Source organism: Plutella xylostella, chromosome 20 (assembly GCF_932276165.1).
Source record: "Plutella xylostella chromosome 20, ilPluXylo3.1, whole genome shotgun sequence".
NCBI classification, from domain to species: domain Eukaryota; kingdom Metazoa; phylum Arthropoda; class Insecta; order Lepidoptera; family Plutellidae; genus Plutella; species Plutella xylostella.
The window spans coordinates 5,741,558-5,767,276 of NC_064000.1; the positions used below are offsets into that span (position 1 = coordinate 5,741,558).

Consider the following 25,719-nt stretch of genomic DNA (forward strand, 5'->3'; position numbering starts at 1 on the left):
TTTCGCTGTAAATTTGTATCGCCGTTTTTTATTGAGTACAATGCACTAAAGTTGTCGGGTAAGTGTAAGTGTACAACCCGACTGCTTGATTTTTTCAAACTGCCCGAAGGCCTCTGACTAGGCTTAACAACTGCTGCCGAAGCAGCAACCGGGACCCACGGCTTAACGTTCCATCCAAAGCACGGAAGCGTCCAGAATAGAACCATTTGAAATCGGTCATCCATCCCAGGCTGACCGTGCCATGTGTTAACCTTAGTGATCCGTTACGATCACTGAAACCAGCTCGATAAGGATTTTTAATATTTATGAACACTAAACTTATTGAAGAGTATGGGTTTTGCTATGCACATATTTTAATTGATATCTAAGTTTAATACCCGTATTTGATCCAATCTTACTATTTTTCTAAAGAATATAAATGAGAGGAGGGTTCCCCTCATCTCGCATAAACTTTATTGCCCAAAACTCGTTTTGCATAACTCGTATGGTCTAAACTTTTTTGGCCGAATCATCACTTCATCAAGACTTATGTGGCATAAGTCTCGTTTCGCCTAAAACTCTTTTGGCACAATCTTAAATCACCTAAGTCTTGTTTGCTCAAATTAGTTTTCGTATAGGTATTATCTTGTTTCTATTAATATTATCTTAATAAATAATATATTATGCAGTAAATGTACACATTGCGATATTTTTCTCTTACATCATTGAATTATCAAAATATCGAAAGTGAATGACCATTATAATTATATTACAAAAGCCATTAAACCCCATGGGATCGAAACCTAAAGATAGGTGCGACGACGAGCAAAGCGAGGAGGAGCGTGTTAGGTGCACATGTTCGTCAAAAGCAAAGCGGAGCGCAGCGAAGCGGAGCGGAGCGTTTCCCACATAGCGTAAACAATGCAAGGCACCAATTGGCGCTATGTAGGAAAACGAATATGATTACTTTGTATAACATAATGCCATAGCATTATTAGGCTATTTAAGATTTGACCATACCATTATTAGGCTAAACAAGATTATGCGAAATAACTTTTTACTAAACGAGATTTATGACATACGATTTTCAGCGAAACGAGACTTTGACCAATGCAATACGAGATAAGGCAAATAAATCTTAGGCCAAAAAAGGTAGAACCATGAGAGGATGTATGGATGTTACTTTATTTTATTCACAACTGTCACTCACCACTATTAAATCTACATTCTTACTCACTTTACAGGAGTACTTAGGTAGTTCTTTTTTCATAAAAATGTTATTAGAATTTATCATGGAGTAAATGCGTCCATGAAAATTAGACGCATTTTCCTGATTTCTACTAAATCATCTGTGAATTCGTCAATAGTTTATTTTGGCTAAATTAACTGCCATACTATTAAAGTCTCTTATTTTTTACTCGACTGCCGAAGGAGGAGGGTAATGTTTTTCGATTGTATGTTTGTATGTATGTATGTCTGTTTCTTTGTTCCCTCCTGTAGTCTAAACTTGTACTTGTAGCCTAGGCTTGATAGATTTTGCCTGCGATACTTTCCATTTACATTACATTACATTTACTATACATTGGGGCTTGTTTTCATCTTTTTAGCGTGCAGTCGGGTTTTTTGTTTGTTTATAATTATTTCACGGAAAGCTTACCTATTGAATAGTTACATACTAAAAACACATTTGCCTCAAACCTGGAAAATGCGTTCAAAATTACGATTTTTTTAAGAAATCAATGCTTTAAATTTGCTAAGAAATAGTTGTTCAATAGTCGTTAGTTTCTTAAAGTCACTTTTACATAAAAAATTTCATACCTTTGCTCCCATTATTCCGAAAACTTTTAGTGATCTAAAAATACAACGTAACCCCAGTTGACCTGAATTAGTTTGATTAAGATACAAAACAAAATAGGTAGGTAGGTAAGAGTAGATAACACGTTTTTAATTCCGACTTGGCAGGAAAATTAACGTTTATTTTATCTTCTAGGGGGGGGCAGCTGCCCCCCCCTGCCCTTACCTGGGCCCGCCCTTGATAATTACTATTACTTACTTAATTAAGTTGTGTCAATGGGCTATTGTATCGCCATCTTAGGTTGTTATAGGACACGTTTTTATGGGAATTAACGAAATTAACCTTGTTTTCTATTTACTGGGATATAAACCAAGTTAACTAGCAGTTGATAGTTGATTTCAATAAGTACTTGATATTTACATAGAGTGACAAAACAGTTCAATAGCAAAAGCGTCCAAGAACTTTTTTATGAATGGGGGTCTTAACTATATTTTCGTCTATGGTAATTAAAATTATTAGTCAATTATATTAAATACCAAAACCTCGGCAAGATTACCGGATATTCCTCATTCAAACTCGAATAGGCGTCCGAAACTAAAACCTAAAACCGCAAGTGTGCCAGTTATCAGATCACTTATTCGGAGGTTGAGCAATCAAATGACATGTCCTCCGACGCCCGCATGTACGTATGATACAAGTTGAGAACAACTTTCTCGAACGCACCCAATTTTGACAGCCACTGACGGTCATTTAGGCGCGAACGCAAGTTCGACGTTTCGGTTTGCGATCCGATGTCTTTGTCTTATTTTTGGGATTTTTATCGTCTTTACAATTAAACAATTAAAGTTTTTAGAAAAAAATAATAACTAAACGACGTTGTTATAAAGTAAATTCAGTAATTCAATATGTTACCAAGAGAATTAGGTACATATTTTTATTGTCTGTTTATGTCACATTCATAATTATTAAGTTTATACACTCACGACTAATAGCACCAAATTACTCCTAAACGGAAATGACTAGCACAATGGCACCGTCTCAAAAATATTGAAGTATATTTAACAGCGCATCTGAATATAACCAACTAAAAAGCAATTTTTTTTTTATCAAATTATGAATTAAATGTTATTAAAAAATTGGGGAAATTTCGTATTGCCGTTTTGTGTGAGAAACTTTTTCATTGCTCGAGTCATCATCATCATCAGCCAATAATCATCCACTGCTGGACATAGGCCTCTCCCAAGGAGCGCCACAACACTCGGTCCTCGGCCTTCCTCACCCAACCACTACCGGTTACCCGCCTAAGGTCGTAATTGCTCGAGTGCATTTGTTAAAATCTCAGTACTGCGGATCGTCGCTTCAATTCGCACAATCCACTCGTGCGTGTGAGGACCGAATATTTTATCTCAATAACAACTGAATTTATCCAATGGGTTAATTGCATCACCTAGTATGCGTAACAGCGTATGTGTTTACATGATGGTAAAAAGTTGATTAATTTCTAGTTTATCACTAGCGTATTCTACGTCTAACTCTTAACAAAATTTATGATCCGGTTACATAAGTCATTATACACATTACATTCAAATACATATATTTACAACTACATATCCTGTCTTACATAGAGGTAATTAATTGACGACCGAATGTTGTATTGGTTAGTGACACTGACTACTATGCCAAAGGTCCCGGGATCGATTCCCGCTGAAGAAACTTACTAAAAATCAGTTGACAAATATAAGATAAATTTGTCTGACCACTAATAAACTATTTATTTTCTTTATCTTTATAAACTGGGAATGATGGCGCGAAATAAAAGAGTACTTATCGGAAAGGAAAAGTTTCCAAAAGACAGGTGTGCAAAAATGTCGGATAAGCGCGAACCAGTATTAATTTAAAAGGGTTCCGTATGTAGAGTTTGTTTCAGTATTGTTAGGAGGCACTTAAGTAATAGATACATAAATAATAAAATAATAAAAATTAAGAATAAATACGCGTAAATAGATAATATATTTAATTGTCAAGTAAGATTGCGTAACACACAGATGGTGTAAAATTATTTCTTAACTTACAATACACAGGTATTATATGATATATTATTTCTATTTATTAAATATGTCGCCTATAAATTAAGAATGTCTAATAACAAATTAGTCGAAGTTTATGCAGCATTTTTAATTAGTTTACTAGTTTTTAATGAACACACCATTCAATTAAAGTTAATTTATTATACTTCATTTGTAATGGCAATTTGCAATCAGTTACAAATTTTAACAATTAGAACTGTACTAAATTTTGTACAATATATTATAATTTAGTACCATAGTATCCTCCTCTACTGTGGAGACGGCCCTAAATCCTAACTAATATTATAAATGCGAAAGTAACTGTGTCTGTCTGTCTGTCTGTCTGTCTGTCTGTCTGTTACTCTTTCACGCCAAAACTACTGAACGGATTTGAATGAAATTTGGTATACATACGGTCTAGACCCTGGGAAAGAACATAGACTACTTTTTATCCCGGAATTCCCACGGGAAAACTTTTAAGGCGAAGCGAAGCGCGCGGGAACAGCTAGTATATCTAATAAAGTCGTGGCCATCACAGCAAGCAGCTGTAGGTTAACCATCAAATTCATAGACCATATTGTACTCGTAAATTTACTACAAGGTTAAAATTTACTTTGAAACACATGAGTTTTGACTCTTTACGTCATTCAAAAAGTTGAAATTCGTATATCAATATGTAAATTTTTAACCTATTGTAAAGTGTCAAAAAGTTCTATGAATTTGGGGGTTAGCTTTTCGTAAGCTAAAGTTGCCCCCCAGTCTTATAGTTCCAATCCCAGGAAGTCCCAGTTTGAGACCGTTTCCAAAGAGGCCCGGGGAACCCCGAATTCCTTGCACTTTCCTCGACATGCAACCTACTTGCGGCAACCTTTGAGCCTCTCGGCCACTGGTGACATGACCACTATATTTTATTATTATATTTTATACAGGGTGTTGTAAAGCGGTATAGTAAGCCGAAAAGAGGGATGATAGAGGAACAGAATTGGTTCACCCCCTGAGTGATCCCCTTTCTGAGTACTATACTATAACACTATATTATTATTTTTTTAATTGTAAAATATATAGGTAGTTTAGTGTAAAATATAATATAAGTGGATAAGGTACCTATATTTAAACTTCTCATTATATATAAACCTGAATAAAGAATGGAAAGTTTAATCTAAGTTAATCATTGCCCAGCAGTGGGACACTGAATCGGCTACATAAAAAAAAAATCATTGATTAATTGGTATATTGTATAAATAGTTCATAATTTAAGTACCTACATATTTAGAAGTTACGTCACTTCTTATTCTTCATTGGAGGTCTTACAATCAGAAAGCTATTGCGTTGCACTTGCTCTATCAAAATGTTATCTTTGAATGCATCCGGGTGGAAATGATACTACACATCGGGCGTGAGACGTGTTCACTAAGAGTTTTGGAGTGATATGTGTTTATTTTACCTATACATAAAGTACACTTTGTAAAATATAGCAGGAACTCTTTGACAGCTGTCAAATCCATACATTGTATGGGCCATTTGTTGGTTTTGAAGGCAAAATGAACTTAATTCCCCAGGCATAAGCATATGCATCTGTCAAGTAAACGTCATAGGGCTGTTTGCTATATTTACGACAATAATGCATCAGTATAGGTACTATATCTAATGAATGTTTTTTTTAATAATTTCCTATTAATAAAAAAGAAAAATAAGTCAGTCAAACATAAAAACGTCAGAATGTAAAAAAAATATTTTACAGTGTGATGGTTAATAACCATAATATTTCAATAAATCTGGTTTCTTCTGATCTGTAACTGCTAATAATTACTAATAAAGCTATGGAACACTTACATCAGCAGTGTCTTCGAGGTCTGCCACGCCGTATTCGTCACCGTTTTGAACTGTCACATCGTCATTCATTTGTTTTTCACTGTGCTCCGTTTCATCATCTTTTATGACATTATTGTTATAGTTAATTTCACTACTTTCCATAGACAAATCGGAAAGTTCTTCTCCGTTTTTAAATCCGTTTTCAGCAGTCGGTTGTCTCAGTTCCAACCTTATTGTTTTGTTTGGGCCTCTGCCTATGCTTATATTTATTTCTGTTGGAAGCGTCTTGTCAATAGCCAAATCACTTTGAGTCACTTCAGTTGTTTTCGTTAGTTTCCTTTTAAGGGATTGCGTTTCAGGTGCTTTATCCAAATAGTTTATGTTATTATTGTTATTGAGTTTAAGTATATCGTGTGTATCTTCATCCATGTAAGTATCTACTGCCGAAAATTTCGTAACTTCCATCTTTTTCGCTTCAAAATTTTGATTCAAAATATCTTCTACTGTCAGATGTTGTTGCTCAGTCATGTCCCTGAGATCGTCGTTGATTCTAGTCATTCTGGCGAAAGTCTAAGCGGCACCTAATTGGTCATATTGTATGAGAGACCGACGGGGGTTATCTAATGCCATTGTCGGTTTAACGTAGCGTAAATCATCGCCAGATCATTATCTATCAACTTGAGATGACCGATCTTGCTGGCCAGTTTAATGAGACCTCTACAATCATCGTTGGTTTCATAATGATGCTCAATCAGGCGCGGCTCATGGCCGGCTGGTCGGGGAGCATTGTTGCGGTCACCGTTGGGCAAGTATCGTGAACTTTTACAAGATTATTGTTCAGCTATTACAATTCCGTATGAGAATTCTATTTTCTTTAGATCGATGATTGGCGCTCTCTGTCTCTCTTTCGCCAGGTCTTTTGTCCCGCTCTAGCGCTAAGTATGTTATTGTTGAATTACCCCGTTATTGGTTGCAGATGATCACCCATGATAATAAACGTAATGAAGAACTTGAAACCTGTAGGTACACTTTATTTTTTTATGCTAATAAATACTGTTCCCATCACTTTTTACAAAACACAAGCAAATCACAAAATTATAAAGCTACACACACACTATCGCAAAACGCGCAATGAAAATGTCACGCGAAAAATCCTGGCCACGAAGAAGTTCGGCGTTTAAAAAAGTAGCGTTCTTAATTTAAAAGTAGTATCTTCCCGCGTTCGCCACGTGTGGGCGCTGGGGGCTATCACGTGGAGTGCGCGCGCAGCCTCCGGCCCAGCCTGCCGCGATAAACACGGGGAATGTGTAGACCATTGACAACTTGCAGATAAAACCCCCCATACTTATTTGAAAAAACAGTACTTAAAAAGAAGTAGGAACTAAAAACAACGTAATCTTCTTATTTGACTTTAAAATTGTTTTTCTTGTTTGACGTTAAATGAAATAGATTTTTACTATGATCAGTTACAGTAGGTTAATGCGATTTACAAATACATACGTTGGTAGTTCATGAAAAAGTTACAAGGTTCGAAACTTATGGAATTATAATGATGCCGAAAGATGAATGTTAAAAGCTGAACGTTGTTGTAAATAATAATATCTTGTACAGTAAGAAATATATTAAAATTCTATCAATTTTAATTACGATACTTTGAAACCAATTATTAATCTTTAAAGCGCACATTTACTTCCTCAAACCAGCTTCTTACTCGCACTTCGCCGAAAATCTATATCAGTTGTTCCTTTCACATCCACACTGCTTGTGTGGGTGTAATCAGAGTTGTGATTACGCGGTGTGTATGTGTGCGTGCATGATTGATTTTTGCTACATATGCTCGTACGCATGTCGCGACTTTTCGTGTAATTAGTTCTGCCATTATTCATTTATGGAATTTGATTTAAATTATTTCTTAAATAATAGTAACGTATGCATTCCTACATATGGAAGGCTTTATAAAAAACAAAGGATCAAAAGCTGCATACATGCAATTGGTATGAACAAGATAGAGTCGTGGTTCTATTCTATTCTATTCTAGAGACGTGAACAGAAACATTGTTTTCTTTATGCCTAGTTTCACCATAGTCTGTTAGATCATTAACATCCCTGTTACATTGTAATGTCATCAATTACACGCCATCTATATTAAATTTCGACAAATGTCTCAAAAATCAACAACTAACCCCTTGTTATCATCTAACAGAGTATGGTGAAACTTGGACTAAAGCTACTTCTTTTATCCATCTATTTAATCATCATAGTATGCACACACACTGCACGGTCAAGCGGCGTGGTCCAAAGACGATTGTTCGGGCATATCATTAATATGGCCATTGCTATCAGATATCTTACCACCGGCTTCTCTAGTTAATTAGAAAGTTTAGGGTTAAATCTTCTAGAGTTATGTACTTTGTACTTTGCCAGAAATAAGGTACTATCATGCTTAGTATAGTGGGTGACAGCTCAAGACTCTCAAGAGTAATTGGTCTAATGAAAGTGGCTCTTGTGACGCAGGAGGTAGGAATAGTATTAAGTCAAAGCAAGTTTTTGTGACCGAAACCGTAATTTTGAAACCTTATTGGCAAACCATTGTAATTATATAAAAAAATCAATGACTAACATAGCTTAATTAAATAACATATAATAAAATAGTATTTTTTCTACAAGTAAACAAAAACACACGTTTGAATTAAGCAGACTAAAAAAGTAGAAAACTAATTTATTAATTAAAAACGAAATAGAGTAATCTTTAATTTAATGTCAAATACATAAATTAAAAAAATTGATCTGTTGGAAGTTAAGTGTTAATTAAATTGACATCATCGACTATTGTTTGAAGCAAGTGTTAGTTCGTAGCATCTCGTAGCGCTACGAACATGGCCGGCGCTAGAGGAAAAGACATCAACGTGCGAACGCACTTACAAAATGCTTCATTCTAAAACTGTTGTATGGAAGAGATCGCTTTTGGCGATAAGCCCGCCATTTGTGCATTTATGTTATTTAAATTAAATTTTATTTTATGGTGTGTAAATAAAATTTATTATTATGTTAAGATATTAAAATGTTAAGTAATAGAATTTTTTATTAAGTATAGTATGATTTTAATTTTATAGGTACTTACATAAAAAAGTGTTGTATATTTGTTTAGTTAACAGTGATTGGAGCATAAATACCTAAGTACCTAACCTAACAACCAATAAACTCAAAATAAAATTTACTATTTATTTTATTGGTTTTAACAAGCTAAGCTCGCCTACACATACAGTTCCATACCACACCATTTTACTAACCTTTTTAAAACAAATAACATCTCAATTTCACCTCAACTCAGCTACCGCTACCATAATCAAGTAGGTGTCTTGCCCAGTTTCTTATTGCACCAAATCTAAATTAACAAGAACTTAATCCTGCTTAATAACTATAACGCATAACGCTACATTAAACTAATTTTCTACTTACTTTACGCGTTGTCAGGAGTGTCACTCACTAAAGTCTATTGATGAATGAACGAACGGGAATGGTCACGCAATCCGCACGCTTTATACAACGAGATAGAGTCGTGATTAGCACTGCAGTTATGTTTTTCCGAAGATTCGGAGCGCTGCGCTAACCACGGCTCTCTCTCGTTGTATTAAGTGTACCGATTTAGTGACAATTCTTGTTTCTCCGATCGTTGATTTAGAGAGTGACCCCCAGGTGTGAAACCGGCAGTAAGTCTATAGGCTATTGTAGTATAAATTTCGGCTTCCCACTTGAGGTGTCTCAACGCACTGTGGGCGGGTGTCACTCAGGCGGGTCACTAGTGGGTCATCGACATGTCAATAGACACTTGAAGTGTTAAAGCCCTATTCCGTTGGACAAGCAGGTTTAATTTTGCAATGAATTTTGACACGTAGAAAATACTTTTAGTAGTGAGTCCAACTGGCTGTATATTACGTATGTAATGATATGTATGAATACCAGTGTTAATAATATACACGTCCAAATATGACGTCTTTTTAAAGTCTGTATTTGTTTTAATTATATATTAACAATAACATATATGTATAACCAAGAGTAGGTACTTTTCTTTACTGCCATTGTCAAGTACAGTTTACTACATACTACTAGCGACATCTGTGTAAGAACCATGTAAGAATAAATATCAGTACATTTACATCGCCACCTATTGTCGAGTAGCCGAATTAATACTTACAGCAGCAGCATCCGGGAGCCTACATGCTTTTCTGACGAATTAAAGAGGGCGCTGTTACGTTTTTTTATTATTTAAAATACTGAAAGGAAATATATATTTTTTAGGTATTTTGATTATTATTTATTTTCGGAGTAGTATTTTCGTTTCTTCAAATGTTGAGAGTAAAAATAATAGTTTCGTTAAAACTTACCCAGGTGGCGCTGCTGTCGTTGGACACGGTTTGAAATGTAGGCACACAACGGAAAGTCATCTTTACTATGATTTTGTAATTATTATATCACTAAACTACGTAAATCTCTTCTCACAGCTTACCTAGAACAAAACAAAACACTTACTTAGTGATGCATAAACATAAACCCGTTATAGAAATGATTAATGATTACTCGGATACTCTATCTACCTGCTTACTTACTTCTATTCTACGCTTATTTACTTACTTATTCCTAGATATTTGTTGGTATATGATTTGTTACAAGCATCGAGTAAGAAAGGAGAACTCATGACGTCCGTGCCTGTATTGTTCTATATCTATAATTACAAATGATTTCGAATTCAAGTTAGTTAGTCAATTCACTATTCGATAATTAGTATGAAAATGTAATTCTACTCCGGAGCATTCTTCAGCAAGACTGTAATTGGTGATTAACGTTGTGGTCTACTGTAATCGATAGGATTTCAAATTGTTCGTGGTAGCATAGAATAACGAGAACTAGAAGTACTGTACTTGTCGTTCTATGGTGGTAGGTCTATGTACCTACTGGGTTAGTATTTAATTTAAATTTGGTGAACGTACGAATTTAGCTTAAATTTCGCTCCATATATAGGAAAATTCACTCAACATCTTTCTGTTTAGTGCGATAGTTCAATTGACGTACATTTCTAGGATTGTTATAATAGATATTAATTTTACATTACTTTTGGATCTATCATAGATAACCTGCAATCACATAAATCTTAATAATATATTAATAATATTAAGATTTCTGTGCCCGCAATGGACGTCGTCGATAGCAATACCGTGTAGCAGCTGCAGGTGTAATTCGGACTTCATACACAGTAGATACAGGTACGTTCGTTCATAGTTGTCTACATGTCGGGGATTGATTGGGCGGAAATTATCCCGTCAAATGTGGAGGTGAATGAATCACAGACAAGAATGCCGTACCATAGACTAATATTAGTCTTTGGCCGTACGCGGCGTAGACGGAACACCATAGACAACACACATACCTACATCCATTAAAAAATATTTTAGTAAATATGAATTTAAGAGTTTAACGACATGTTTTTATAAAGAGTTAGTTTAAAGTGAGAAGTTGCTACCTATGTAATCTATGTATACATAACTATGTTTTGTACCCACCTATTGGTGGAAATAACTGAAAGTAATACCAGAGTTTATTTTTAAGTCGATTTTATCTTGAACGGTCAAGTGTCGAAACCGCACCTACAATAATTATTCAAACCCACTATCAATAATGAAAAAAGCGTCTAAATTCCACCTAAAATACATTACGGACGAGTAATGCCGGTGTAATCATAACTCTGCCCAGTAATATACGTTCTACAATGAGGCATAAAACATGCGTTGTCTGGACCGAAAACATCATTGAAAAAAAAAGTAAAAAGCGTCGAGAGCTCGTTCGAATTTCAACTTTGATTGTACGCGCGAAAGTCGTAAGGAGGCTGTCTATGGTCGGCCGTCTTTTTTTGAAGGCATTACAAAAAGTTGGTCATCAAAGTTTCGCCGCAGGCCTGGCACGGGCCGCGTTCGCCCCGTCGACTTTCTGCCTAGAAATCTTGATCGTGTATCTGTTTTTGAACGCTAATAATAAACTTTTTAAGGACTCGTAACAATATTTTATAGATATGAAAATTGCCAGTTACAGAATGGCTTCGGGGTTATTTTTCGTAATGGTTTTATTGAGTTTTTTAGTGCCTAGACAAGTGCGGTTACAGGTTTGGCTCGAGCCAACATTCTTGAAATACTTAATTAGATGATGTCAGACTATTGATTGAGTTTTTTAAAGAGTATCTAAGAAATATAGTAAAATAAGAAAATAATGTAGGTACTAACTATGATGCTGAGCTATAATACTCAAAATAAACTGTTTTATATTTAAAACTTATTTATTAAAAACCTATTTAATTCTACCTATGCAACATAACATGTTTCAACAATTTTGCTATTGTGTCAGTCAGTTTCACACCTAAATTTGAGGATGGAATGCAGCACAATGATTCGCTGAACTGTCTTTAACTTCATGCTTAGGCATGCTAGGTATTATTTACACAAGTGAGAAACAGGACCTATGCCTAAAACTGTTGAAGCAACCGTTGTTGGAAGGAACTTATCCAAATCAGATGAAAAAACATCGGATCTAACAACCCAAAGCCAACTTTTTATAAGAGAATTCCTGAGAAACAGATCATTACATAATTGTTGGTTCAAGGCTAACCCTGCATGTTTTTTTTACCTTAACCCGAAAGAAAGGTTGTGATAATGGTGTAGGTCACGCTATAGTTTGTAAATTACCAAATTGTAGATAGTTTCTGTTATTTAGTACGGTAATGTTGAAAATGACACTTTTATCTTATTTTTCGAGAAATAACTATTTTCAATGATAAGTAGGTAGGTAAGTTATGTAAGTTAGCGTAAGTCATTTAAAAGCACTTCTATAGAGTCAAATCGTTACTGTAATATAAAAACCAAATAGTTATAAACTTAAAAAAATATCTTAACATGAATTCTTCTTCTTGATCATCTGAGGCTGCAATATTACAGGAACTACAAATTCAAATTCCGAACACAAGAAAGAAACAAAACAAATAAATCTCAAACCACCTGAAGTTAATAACAGAAAGTGGAGGAATGTTGATACGAGCCGGCTACCTACAAGGAATACGCTTCTGGAACCACCGATCAATTACAAACCTAACCTTTCACAAAATTCGGTACACTTTACCTTAAAACTGTTCTTGACTTGATGCTTTTCAATTATCAGTGGATTGCATCGACTTCCGTTTTTAAAATCGTTCGAGCAAAGAAGTGTAAACTTTAGTGGTTGAAAGATAAACTTTAAATTAGTTTGTAGGTCGATTACAGTGAACAGAAGTCAGGTTATATGATATGGGTTAATTTGTTGGTGCATATTTATCGTTTTACTTCGTTGTTTTAGAGCAGGAATGCAAGCTGTTTTAATAGATTTTGAAAAAGAGTATGGGTGGTTATGTTTTGGCTCTACACAGGATGGAATTTCATCAATGACCTTATCGTTTAGTTAGTATATGTTAAGTTAATGTCCCTTGTGTTAAATGTTCATTAATTTGATAGGTAGTAGGTACATACAAGACGACTGAATGGCGTAGTGGTTAGTGACCCTGACTACTGAGCCGATGGTCCCGGGTTCGATTCCCGGCCGGGGCAGATATTTGTTTAAACACAGATATTTGTTCTCGGGTCTTGGATGTGCCCGTAAAATGGCAATAGGCCCACCCCCTATTACATTGGGACTAACAGAACACTCTGGCGAAAAGTGGGTGCAGCAATGCACCTCTGCCTACCCCGCAAGGGAGTACATTAGTACAAGGCGTGAGTGCGTGTTTTTTTTTTAACAAGTAGGTACACAAAAAGTTGTTTTAAAGTTGCAGATTGATCTTTATTTGATACCAAATAAAATAATGCAAAATTCTAGTATTTCGTAGCGCTACGCACATTATGATTCTAGTAGAAAAGACATCAACGTGTCTCCGCACTTTCTTTTTCTTTAGCATATTTATTAAAACTTTTTCAGTTTAATTTATTAATACACTCTTACATACCTAATACTTATTAAATGAATTGTTGAACTCATAAACATATACACACAATAATAAAAAGACTTAAAAATAGTATAAAGATAATTTATTTTTCCAAGACATAGGTGTATTTATTTAAAACTATATAGGTTTAAATAAAGCATTGTATTTTAGTATTAAAAAAACTTCCCTCTAAGTTCATCAACCTCAAAAATCTTAAAACTGACTCCGAGTACGTTTAAAGCTTATGCAACTCTACTTCGCCATAGTGATAGACTAAAAAGTAATTAGGAGCTGGCTAGAAGGCGTCACACTGGAAAAAAACCTTAAATAGAAAATGGTGTATTTTTTTCAATACTTATTACCTTTACGGTATAATATTCTTCAACAGGGCCATAGTAAAGTTTGTTTATCCCAATGTCAAGTGAAGGGGGTCACTTTATATAACGAAAAACTAAGTTTTACTACTGCGCGTGCGACGACTCTTTCTCGTGGTATTAAAAGTGCCGATTGCGCCACAGCTCTCGTCCGTTAGTTTTTTGTCAGTATGGAGTGACCCTCGATAGCCGCTGTGGTGTGTTGTCGCTATCGGCCGACAGGGGGCGTGGCGGCGTGATGGATGACGGGTACAGATCGACAGTCTCGTCTGCGTCATGGACTAGTCTTTGTGGACTATACACTGAACAGGAAGTTGGAACATTTTAATACTGAATATGGGGAAATTTTAAAACCTACGTAGGTATAATATTAAAAAATATTTAAGGTTATTTTTGTTTATAGTGACTAGGTTTTTTATAAACCCCTTTAAATGACAGGGACTTCCGTGATTTACAAAATCATCAAACAGTTAACTAAGTTTACTAATGACGGTGAGTTTAAATAAATTGAAATGCCAGTCGGAGGGATCCATCATTATGACTGACTTTTACTGAAGTGTGCATTATTTTTGGGATATTGTCTGATGTAAACAACTTACAGTGTAAACTATAAGTACAGTGTAAACTTTATAATTGTGTCTAACGGTAACTTAATGAGTATAAGTACAGTATTCTATTCTATTCTATTCTCTGTGGGGGTGTCAGTACCTGCACCTGGCTCTCTCGAATGGAACCTTTGTGCATATCCCCAAGGTCTAAACTGCCTTCCCAAGCTTGGACCATTCCCCACCACGCTGGTCCACTGCGGGTTGGTGGGTTCACATATCTAGATGTGCTAAATCTAGATATGCAGGTTTCCTCACGATGTTTTCCTTCACCGTAAGAGCGATGATATACATTGTACTTAAATTCAGAAAAGAACTCATTGGTACATGTCAACGCCGGGATTCGAACCCGCATCTCTTGCGTGAGAAGCAGGCGCTTTCCCGACTGAGCTACCACCGCTCTATGTATATAAAATACAGTAAAGCGTCTGAATTTATTTTTCAGCTATTTTATGGTTTACGCTCCTATTTAAAACTTTTCTGAAAGTACTTCCTATACTACGCCTTATGGTAAATATTTATGGCATTATTTACACACATTTTCACGGCTAAAACCATCGATCAGTCATACCCAGTAGAATGTACCGGTATTACCCCCGCGCGTGCGCGAAGAGGTCACGACTCGCCTGGTACTGGCCAGAAATAAAAATAAAATGAAAAAAACAAAAACTAATTACGACACATTCTCTTTGGTCGGTTCACTCGCTACACCTAAGATGTACCAAAGTAACTTCTATCACAAGGTATTAGAATGCACTAGAGATATACCTTAAAGGAGTTTTAAGTTAAAATGAACGCCGTGTTACTAGATTTATCGAAATTTGTAGTTGGATTTTGAAGCTACCGGAATGGAGGGGTGTGGCAGAAAGTGTTTAGGTTTCCGTTGAAAAATGATTCGGTAGCTTAGCAATTAAAATTACTTACATTTTAAAAGGATTTTAAAGAAGGATTTAGATTACAATCTTGATAACTGATACATACGAGGTCTGACGATAGTGGTAAATTTATGTTCAATATTTTGGTACATCTTATTAGTTTTTGGTACATCTTTAGGTTTGTAAAAATTGGGTACGAAAAGTTATAACCAAATCAATTTTCTGCTATTGACTTAACCCTTTGCTTTCAACAAAAATATAGGTAGGTACTAATAAAGATAGAAATATTAACTCACATTACTTTTATTTATGATATTCAATAGGATTAGTTTTTAATGAACCATGCGTAACTCATGCTCGCGAATCAAGTGCCGGAAACGTCAGAAAACGCTCAGTCCATAGACAAGACATGTCATAGACAACTTTCTTCTATTCTGTGTTATTCCTCGAGATAAGAGTGCGGCCACAAAGCTGTTGTGAATAATTCCTTCTAACAGTTCGAACTAAAAATTAAAATCAAAAATGAAGAAAGAGACAACGATCTTAGAGAAAGACGAGGCTAGTCTATTATAATAATTGACGGCAGTAAATCGATAGGTGTCATGTCTTCCGGTGGACGAAAAAAAAAGTTAATGCCAGACCAAAGCGGTCGTCATAAAAACCTATAGAGTATAGAATGAGATTTAATTTTGGTAGAAGTATTTTTCATAATTTATTCATTAACGCTTTAGCAATCAAATCGGACTTAATAAATATATTTTTTACTGAAACTCCTTTAGCCAGCTGGACTAGCGACCTAAGAAAGGTCGGTAGTCATTAGATGAGAAAGGCCGACTACAGTGATATTTTATTTAAACACTTTATTGGATACTAAAAACACATTTACAAAAATGGACCTAAAAAGTAGTGTATACTAAGGCTTATTGCCAAGAAGCAATTTCTTCCAACCAACCTTTGAGATAATGATCCTTCTATGTCCAGCAGTAGCTGATTATGGGCTGATGATGATGATGTTGTTAGGACTTTAATTTAACTCTAATTGACAATAGTCCGAATGTCAATTGCCGGTGTATCATACAATGGATACACGAGTGTATCATTTTGGTAGAACGTGATCGGGTGTTCGGTGGACGGTTACGCCTCCAATCGTTCCAATTTTGAAATTAATATTCGAATGCCAGCCATGTTGAATGCAGAATTTATGAATGATTTTTAGATATCGCCCATGTACATATCGCATGTTCCAGTTGGACTGGGATAGTGTTTTTAATATTGTATGGTGATCGTGATAATTAGAGGACGGTCGGCTCGATTTTACTTCGTAAATCAGCGGAAATAAGTATTTTATGACATAAAACATAAAATAAATAACACAATAATAAAAACAAATCTTCACTTCAATTTAACAAATCGAACATTCCGTTTTTCCTGCATTCGCGCACGCAAACGGGAGGCCGAATTAAAAAGGAACCGTGTTCGAAATTTGAAACATTTAAATTGCACGTTATTGCTACCGTGCACGCGGCCATTGCATTCGATTCTTCTCGCAAATTCCAATGCAAAGATGTAATTATGTTCGCCGCTGCTCATCCGATCCAGTGTTGCAAACAATAAAAAATATTTTAGTTAGTCGTGTGTTTGAGTAATTCGCCTAATTCGTGGGAGTCGAAATTCTATACCTACCTACCTGCTTAGCGTGAGAAAGGCCTAAAAACAAAAGTCACGTTTTCGTGGAATAAATCTTCGACTGTCAATTTCCAAATTGGCGTAAAATTGGTGGAGGAAAAAAGTGACTTATTAGTTCGATAATAGTGTTAAAAGAAGAACGCCGCGGTGCCGATTTCTAAATTAAAATGAGATAATTCGTATAAGGAACGGTTGCTAGTATCCCGCTGCGAGCGCGACTTTAAAAAAGGAACGACGTCAACCGGACTGTCAGTACGCGGGTCGGAAAATGAGAAATGTTGCCAGCCTCGAAAAAAAGACTTAGACAAACTCATTCATGAGCCGGGCTGCGTTTAGAAATTAGTTTATTTTAATTACTCGCTGAGGGTATTGTTGTATTAATTATTGTTTGAGCTCCATGCGGACTGGACAATATATTTTATTGTCTTTCCGTTCCGCCATGATTTATGCGTCTAGTTAGTAAGTTATTTGAATTTTAATTTAGACGAGTTTTAATGGGGTACGCTTGAATGGATTCTAATTAGGGAAAACAACCAGCGAGGATCTGTTTTGAATAATGTTGGGCATAAATTTGGGTTATGGCATAGGAAATAGTGGCTATTTGACCTTAGCGTAGCGGAGCGGACACAATGGCCCGCGCGCTATGACAAATGGGCTGGGAGAGGAGATCTATGGGGGTTTTTGAAACTCTTTGTTGGTTTTCTAGAGGAGTAATAAGTTGATGACCTAGTTGATGTTGCTGCACAACTTTTGGATCAATAGTTCTCTAATAACGTATTTTTTTCATCAGACATGCGTACCTACTATTAATATGTGTAGTTTGAGTTGAGGGCCCAGATTTATTTTACTGTTTAAACAACGTTTATAACTATAAGTTGTACTTGTTTGTAATTAGTTTGTAGTCCTTTTATTTAATACTTAGATATTCGAGTTGATCTTGTTGGCCTCACATTTTTTGTTGTTGTGAAGTATTTCGTTTATTAAGCATAAAAATACTAAAATACACACTAAACTTACCTGCCTAGATTGTACCTATACCTAAAAATATTTATTCATTTCAGCAATAAAAAATGACAACGAAAATCCACAGATCATAATGTATAATCAAATGTAATATAATTTTAATGATTCTGTTCATTACTGCAATCGTAAAGGAATCATCACAAAAGGTGTATTGTTTATTGGCATATGAGTTTATATTGACGGGAATACTCTTGCATATAAATTGGCACCATATTATTGTCCAGTATGGTATAGGGCACCAAATCAGCTTAATTTGTTTTAGGTTTGGATTCAAATAATGTACCTATAGTTCAGTTAAACAACTCGTTAATTCTAAAGTTGGCAGCGAATGCACTTTTATACGTTGTCAAACTAACACACCGCCTATTCATTTTTCAAATATTGACAGTTGGTTAGGCCCGGGTCTCCTATTTACGCCGCAGGTCGCGTCCAGCGTCACGACGTAGGCCGCGTCACGATGCTCACTATAGAAATGTACTGATGTGGTCTCCCTCACACGCCGACGTTGGCGCGTAGACCTAGTGAGTATCGTGACGCGGCCTACGGAGTAAATAGGAGACCCGGGCCTTAGTATGACTAAGTCCTTGGTTTAACCACTTTTCTCCTATCCTCGCGACTCGCGATAAAATGCGGTGATGTGATTGATGAAACGCGCATAAAAACGAGTTTATCGTCGTCGATAACGGCCTCGTGCCACGGAGCCTGAAGGGGATAGGCACAAAGCTTCAATTCGAGTGTGCTAGTGCAGTGTAAGCTGCTGCTGCACCCTGGCAGAAAATAGAATTATGGAAAAAATGTAACAAAAGCATAAGACTATTTTTGAATCACATTCACAGCATTTCGTTTATTAAATTCGATGCGACAAAATCATAAATTACATAAGCATCATGTCCTTGTTTAATTAATTAATTTTATTTTAATATGATCTGTGTGGAATAATATTTGTGCATTTAAAAATTTTATAATAATAAAAATACATAAGACGATAGTAGAGCTTTATACTATTTTTAATTATATCTTTTTAGAGCTCCCAGTGTAGTGACATTACTCAATAGTTCATTAACGGGTCCACAATCCATTCAATATAAATCAAATTTATAAAAAACAACGACAAACTCATTTGGCTGTTCAATCCCAGTGCCCCGTGCCTTACACACTAATAAAAAATAAAATTAAAACAAAAACAACTGCTAAGCTGCCAGTTCTTATTGCCTATTAAAATTATATCGGCCAATGTTTATTGAAATTCTAAATTTAAAATAGCCAATTAGATGCGAGTTTTGATTCGCGTTGTGGGCGTTACGGAATGTGACATTTGATTTTGTCGAATTTATTATTGAAGTTGGTGTGATTTTTGTAGAAAAATATAATCATGAACTCAACTCTACCATACTGTAGTTTTTTCACAAGTCATTTATTAGGTATGGTACAATTATATCACGTATTTTTTTAAATTGTGCAATAAAAGACAACCAGCTCCCGTAACTCCCATTCCATCTCCAATTCGAAATTCGAAAATTAATGGCGTATTTGACAGGAGCTTTATTCTGTTCCTAATTTAAATCTTATCAAGAGTGCGATGACAGCGAGTTAATGGATTCGCGCGGTTTTAAAAAATCATAATAAATAATCTGTGGCGATTCGTTTCGTCGGGATCATCTTTTCTTTTCTAATTTTCTTCAGATGCTGATGGATTAAACCTTTTTTATTGCTCGTTATTTTGGCAGCACTCTAAACTTGCGTTAAGGTATAACTTTATAATTTGCTATATTTCAGTGCTGTTCTGTCATAAGTTTGTCACAAATTGTCGTCATAGACGATATTAGTAGCAAAGAAATTTTGTAAATTTAATTCCAAATAGGTACCATTGAAAGAACTGACTGTATCTCATCTAGGAACCTCAGAGAAACAGATGCGCCCTTACATTACACCTCTAAAACTTAAACCACTTCAGATATACTTATGTAATGTCACTGTAATGTGTAGCAACCCTAAATTTAAAAACAAAACGCACCAACAAATCGGAAACTCTAATTTAAAAAACTAAAATCCCATTAACAATGTTGACAAAACAAAATGGTGGCGGCGTCATAACCTTTGCGCTGGCGTATAATGGACCTGTCACAACGGTTAAATGATGCGCGCCGCTTCTTGCGCACAAAATGTAATGAACTAATGCGTAGTGCTTGTAATGGATGGCCTAGGAAGCTTTGTGGAAACGGGAAAGATTGCTACTAAAATACCTACCGTCTTATTTTTTACTTAACCCTTAAATTGTAATTAATAATAAGTATGTAATGTACTAATGCGTAGCGCTCACAATGGATGGCCTAGGAAGCCGTGTGGAAACAGGAAAGATCGCTACTAAAATAGGACCGACTTATTTTTAATTATTACTTAACCCTTATTTTGGCGACGGACATTATGAGGTAGCAGTTGTAGCAGACGTTTCGCAACGTAATAGTTTAAATTGTCTGCAAGGGGCAAAAGGAAAAGTCAAAAATACATAAGTATAGGGTAAAAAACGTCCTAAAAAATAAGCCCATACCAATTACATAGTAACCGTATTTATTATGAATTTCTATGCGGTCATTTTTTCGGTTCGCCGGCGGCGGCGGCAGACGATCTATACTTACAGGTGATCTTTCTGCGGCCTATACGGTCTTAGCATGGACGAGTTCTCGAGTGGACACCACGAACATGCAAACATTGCGTGGGACGCCCTCTAGCCCGCTTTGAGAAGTCGATGGCAGTTAGCTAATGATGGTGATACATAGCAACACTGACTTATTATCGACGCATAAAAAAATGTCTCGCGAAATGCAATAATCATATACAAAAGAATGAATACCTAAAATTAATATCCTTGGGTTTCGAATCTGAAAACAAGAAGTTAAGCAGAACTTAAATATGACATTCCTTGCTGTGATTGGCAGAGTTATCGCTGCAGCAGGACATAACTTCATGCTGTACATTTAAACTCAAATCAGAAACTGGGCCTATATTTAGTGATTCTGTTAAGAATTGTCTCCTCTGTATCTCTGTTCCACAGACCAACAATTAAGGCTTTAACTATAACTTTGGTGCCACTATAATTATAGTCTGTGCGCGGTTTAAAAAGTCTTAGCTGTTGCGTTCCTTTTTGGAACATTTTGTCTTTTTCTTTGTTTAACATGTGAGGTGACTTGGAAAACTGAGTAGTTATTAATTATACAGGTATGGTTGTATTGCCTCAATACTGTTGTGGTCTGTTTGACCGTATCCGATATTAGTACTTTTTTACATTGCAATTCTTCGATATACCCAAGTTAATTTGTAATCCAAAGATATTTTTTTTACTTACCTAAGTACCGGGATAAATGAGCTTACATTTATTTTAATATATTTGTTTAGCTAGGTTGGTCATCAATTAACCCTTAAAAGCACAGCGGGTTTATAAAATTATGAAATCAACAAAATGTACTAAGTATGTATTTTTGAAATTAAGTAAGTAACTTTAAGTAAAGCCTAGTGATTAACTTAAATATACTTTTCTTAATTCATATTTCTTCTGACATAATTATTGGGCTATTAGCCGAGTATCTCGAGCGTTGAAGATTGACCGTTCAACATTTCTACATAATTGTCTTTAAGTGCCATGATTTATTATTTGTATTTGCGTGTTTAACATTGAACTGATGAATAGTAACTATAACTGCCTGTAAGTAGGTACCTTGGAACAAAAATTTATCGTGAAAAAAACCGTATTAAGTTCCAAAATATCTGTGGGTTTCGCAAAATGCGATTTTCGTGATGCAGCGCTATGAATTACCAAAATGTATCATAATAGTATCGTATCTTAACTTAATTTTAGTTATTCCTTGTTAGCCAAAGCTCAAAAGTATGCATCCATGATACACAGGTATAACAGAAGAAATGTTTCATGTTACAGTCAGCCTGATCTTCTTGAACACTTAAATAAACGAATAAATGTGCTATCATACCTCACGATGGCACTGCATGTATAGGTTCATATCGTCACAATGTTTATCTATACTAAGGCAAACATATCACAGAATATACACAAAAATGTCTCTTCTTAAGTAGATAGATATCACAGTAGAGCAAAAAGTTCCTTATTCAAAAAGTTTTCAGTATAAGTTGATTCGCACTGAGTTTGGAACATAGCTATCGATCGCCAACCACCCGGGGCTATCCGCGGAGATCACCGAATCACGCATACGAAATGTAATAATAATCGACTACCATCCCGCGGGCTTATCTGTAAACGACTGCAGGCGAAAAGGTTTTCGCTGGGGGCGAAACACCGAGCGACGCTCGAGGCTCCGCCCCGGGGGCCGCTATTGGCCGCAATGAGGTAGCGAGCCCGCGCCGCGCGCCGTCATTGGCTACTCGCTGCCCCTGGTAGGGATGACGGTCACAGACAATATTTTGACGTTTTTTTGCCGACGCGGTGGCATTTCTCGTCGCGCCGATTAATTGTAATTCTTTATGGCCATTGTAGGGTTAAGTGAGCAGTTTGACGTGACGTCGCTTTTGTGATCAATGTTTGAATGGATTTGTTTGTGGAGTGTTTTTTTTCTTTATTTCGCTTGATTTGCGCCAGCGCATCGGTTTCAGGGCGACCGGAGGTTTTTGAGTGTTTGAATAGGCTGTTACTGTATGCGAGTTAGTTGCGGTGTTTTTTCGGGTTTTTCGAATGATTTGTTGAATATGGTAAGATCGCTTTGGCACCTGTGCACTTTTTACGAAATGTAAACACTCTTGTTGACAATGGATAAGGAAGGATAGGATAGTGTAGAGGATTCTTGTTCAATAGAGCCTGATCCATTATCAAAAGTTTTAAAGTGTCTACCTAGATCCTAGAGAATTCTCTCTAATCTCTCTGAAATAGGTAAATGTTTTATTATTATTGCATATTTAATTATAAGTTTGTAAAAACACAAGAACATGTCACAGGAAAAATCTATTATTTCTGTATCGCCATCATAATCATTTATACTTAAGTAAGTAAGTATATTGCATTAACAGTAGCCAATCCATCCAACGCCAAAATATTACCTAAGCCATAACCTAAACCTATCTGTCTGTACCTACCTACTTACCTATAGAGGTGTGATATAATGGCTACATTAAAATAGCAAGTGTTACTGTTAGTGTCAACCTATCGGTACCTATGGAGAAACGGCGTCGAAAATGCTGATGAAATGGGCGCCCTCGGCCGAAAGGTGGACGGTTACCTCCGCTTTGCATTGGTTGTAAATACTCCATGAATATGAGCTAAATGAATAGAGTGATCAAAGGATGCAGGCACCTGATGAAAATTCTATGCAGTACTGATGTGTTTGTGTCTATGATCATCCTCTATGGAGTCTATGAGTCTATGGTGACCTCTTGTCACGCTAACTCTGTCTCTAACTAATAAAATGGCGGCTAACGAGCAAACCCTATTATTTATTACTGTATTGTTTGGGGGTTCATATATTTATAATAAAAAGTCTTCACTGGCACAGTAATTGATATTGTTTTATTTCAGACACAGTTGATACAATCTTGTAGACCAGACCAAGTTAAAAGTGACAAGTTGCTATCGATGACATTGACAGAACTAGAGATGTGATGTGATAACTAGTGATGTGACATCCCCTTTCTTAAGTTTGAAATGATATTATGACAATACAAAATATTAAATAGACATTGACAGAACTAGAGATGTGATATGATAACTAGTGATGTGACAATTACTATTATTTATTATTATCTTAGCTAACCCGCAAATACTTCAAGTACCCAATGATTTAATTCTAAATTAAAGGTATGAAAAATGTTGATGTCTAAAGGAGATCTCTAATAAGAGTAATAAGACACATCACACATGGCCTTTCGGCTATCCGACCCCAAACTATAATAATTATATGTAAGTATAGGACAGCTGATAGGGTATATCAACACCGATACATAGATATAGATACATTATTATACATATATCAACACCGATATACATATAGATAGTAGTAGATACATATTGACACTTAAGACCCGAGTACAAATGCTTCCGTGCTTTTAAACAAATATCTGCCCCAGTCGGGAATTGAACCCGGTACATTTGGCATAGCAGGGTCACTAAGTAACGACTAAGCCATTCGATCGTCTGTTAAATTGACTCTATACACTATGGTATAAGTTAACCTAAAATCATAGAATAACAAGTTCTTACAGTAGTAGTACTCGTTATTCTATGCTAAAATGGATGAACATGGTTGGACTCCTAGACCTCGTCCATTCATGAACTGCCAAGAATTTCGGTGCGCATCACCTCTTCATAATTTACGTCCCGCGGGCACCCTGTGCAGCGATCACAGGATTCGATACTATTTTAGAATCTACACAAACATATGGAAAAAACAAATGTCACTTTTGGAACTGACTAATTTGCCTTACATTTTGACAGTGACAGTTGACAATACTGTTCTTTTTCCATATGTTTGTGTAGTTTCGAAAATAGTATCGAATCCTGTGATCAAGGCCCTGGGCCCTGGGCTGTCAGTGTGTCAGTTTCCGCTGGGGTGGTACAAACAGTCAAACATAGTATATACAGGGTGATTGGTAAGTCGATGTATTCCTTTAAATGGGTTATAGACCAAGGCATTTCCAGTCGATTGAACCCCATAATGCATTATCCGAAAGTCAACCATTTCTGAGTTATTTACGTTTTAAGTTTTTTTTTGGTTTTTGCCAAAATTTATTTTTAAAAGCAAAATATTTAAAATAATTACAATTTTTTTAATACTTTTTTGATTGATTTGCATTAGTGACACCTTAGCCTAACCATGTTATCGGACAAGCATTATTTCGGTGAAGCAACAGCAAGCAATCTGTGCTTTTGAGGAACCGCGCTATCGGAGAAAAATAATTAATAAACGGTTCAGAGCTCTACACAGTCTAGTTATAAGAGTTTTTACCTTAAAATTTGAACGAATCTTGTTCGTTTCCGTACTGAGATTTGTCCGCCTATGTGGTTGTTTTGGCTATATCTTGGTCATACCTTGATCGATTTTGGATTGGCATATGTCATTTGAAAGCTTATAAATTTACTATGTTTTTAAGCTGAAGTGCCTGAATTTTTTTCAGATAAAATTCTTTTTAAATTCACCTTTTTTGTTTTGACCTTTCGTAACATTTTCTGAATGTTTCACCTATTTTGAAGCACTGTGTTTAAATGAAGTTAAACATTGCCCATTTAATGATTATAATTAGTTAGCTAAGGTGTCACTAATGGAAATAAATCAAAAAAGTATTAAAAAAATGTTTATTATTTTAAATATTTTGCTTTTAATCATAAATTTTGGCAAAATTCTCAAAAAAACTTAAAACTTAAATAACTCAGAAATGGTTGACTTTCGGATAATGCATTATGGGGTTCAACCGACTGGAAATGCCTTCGACTATAACCCATTTAAAGGAATACATCGACTTACCAATCACCCGGTATATCAGACTGTACCTAC

At 35.7% G+C, this 25,719-nt stretch overlaps 1 protein-coding gene across 2 annotated transcripts in view; it reads right to left on the minus strand.

Moving 5' to 3' along the window:
* Nucleotides 1-22,504, minus strand: part of LOC105387248 (transcription factor AP-2-epsilon) — a 45,057-nt gene extending 22,553 nt beyond the window's left edge. The window contains exons 1-2 of one of the 2 annotated variants that reach the window (XM_038109738.2): nucleotides 22,195-22,504; nucleotides 10,038-10,154 (exon numbers count right to left, since the gene is read on the minus strand). In XM_038109738.2, coding sequence (XP_037965666.1) covers nucleotides 10,038-10,097 — 60 coding nt within the window. In that variant the 5' untranslated portion in view covers nucleotides 10,098-10,154; nucleotides 22,195-22,504. The remainder of the gene's footprint in view (nucleotides 1-10,037; nucleotides 10,155-22,194) is intronic. The other variant, XM_038109739.2, reaches the window with a different exon arrangement.
* Between the last annotated feature and the right edge of the window lie 3,215 nt (nucleotides 22,505-25,719).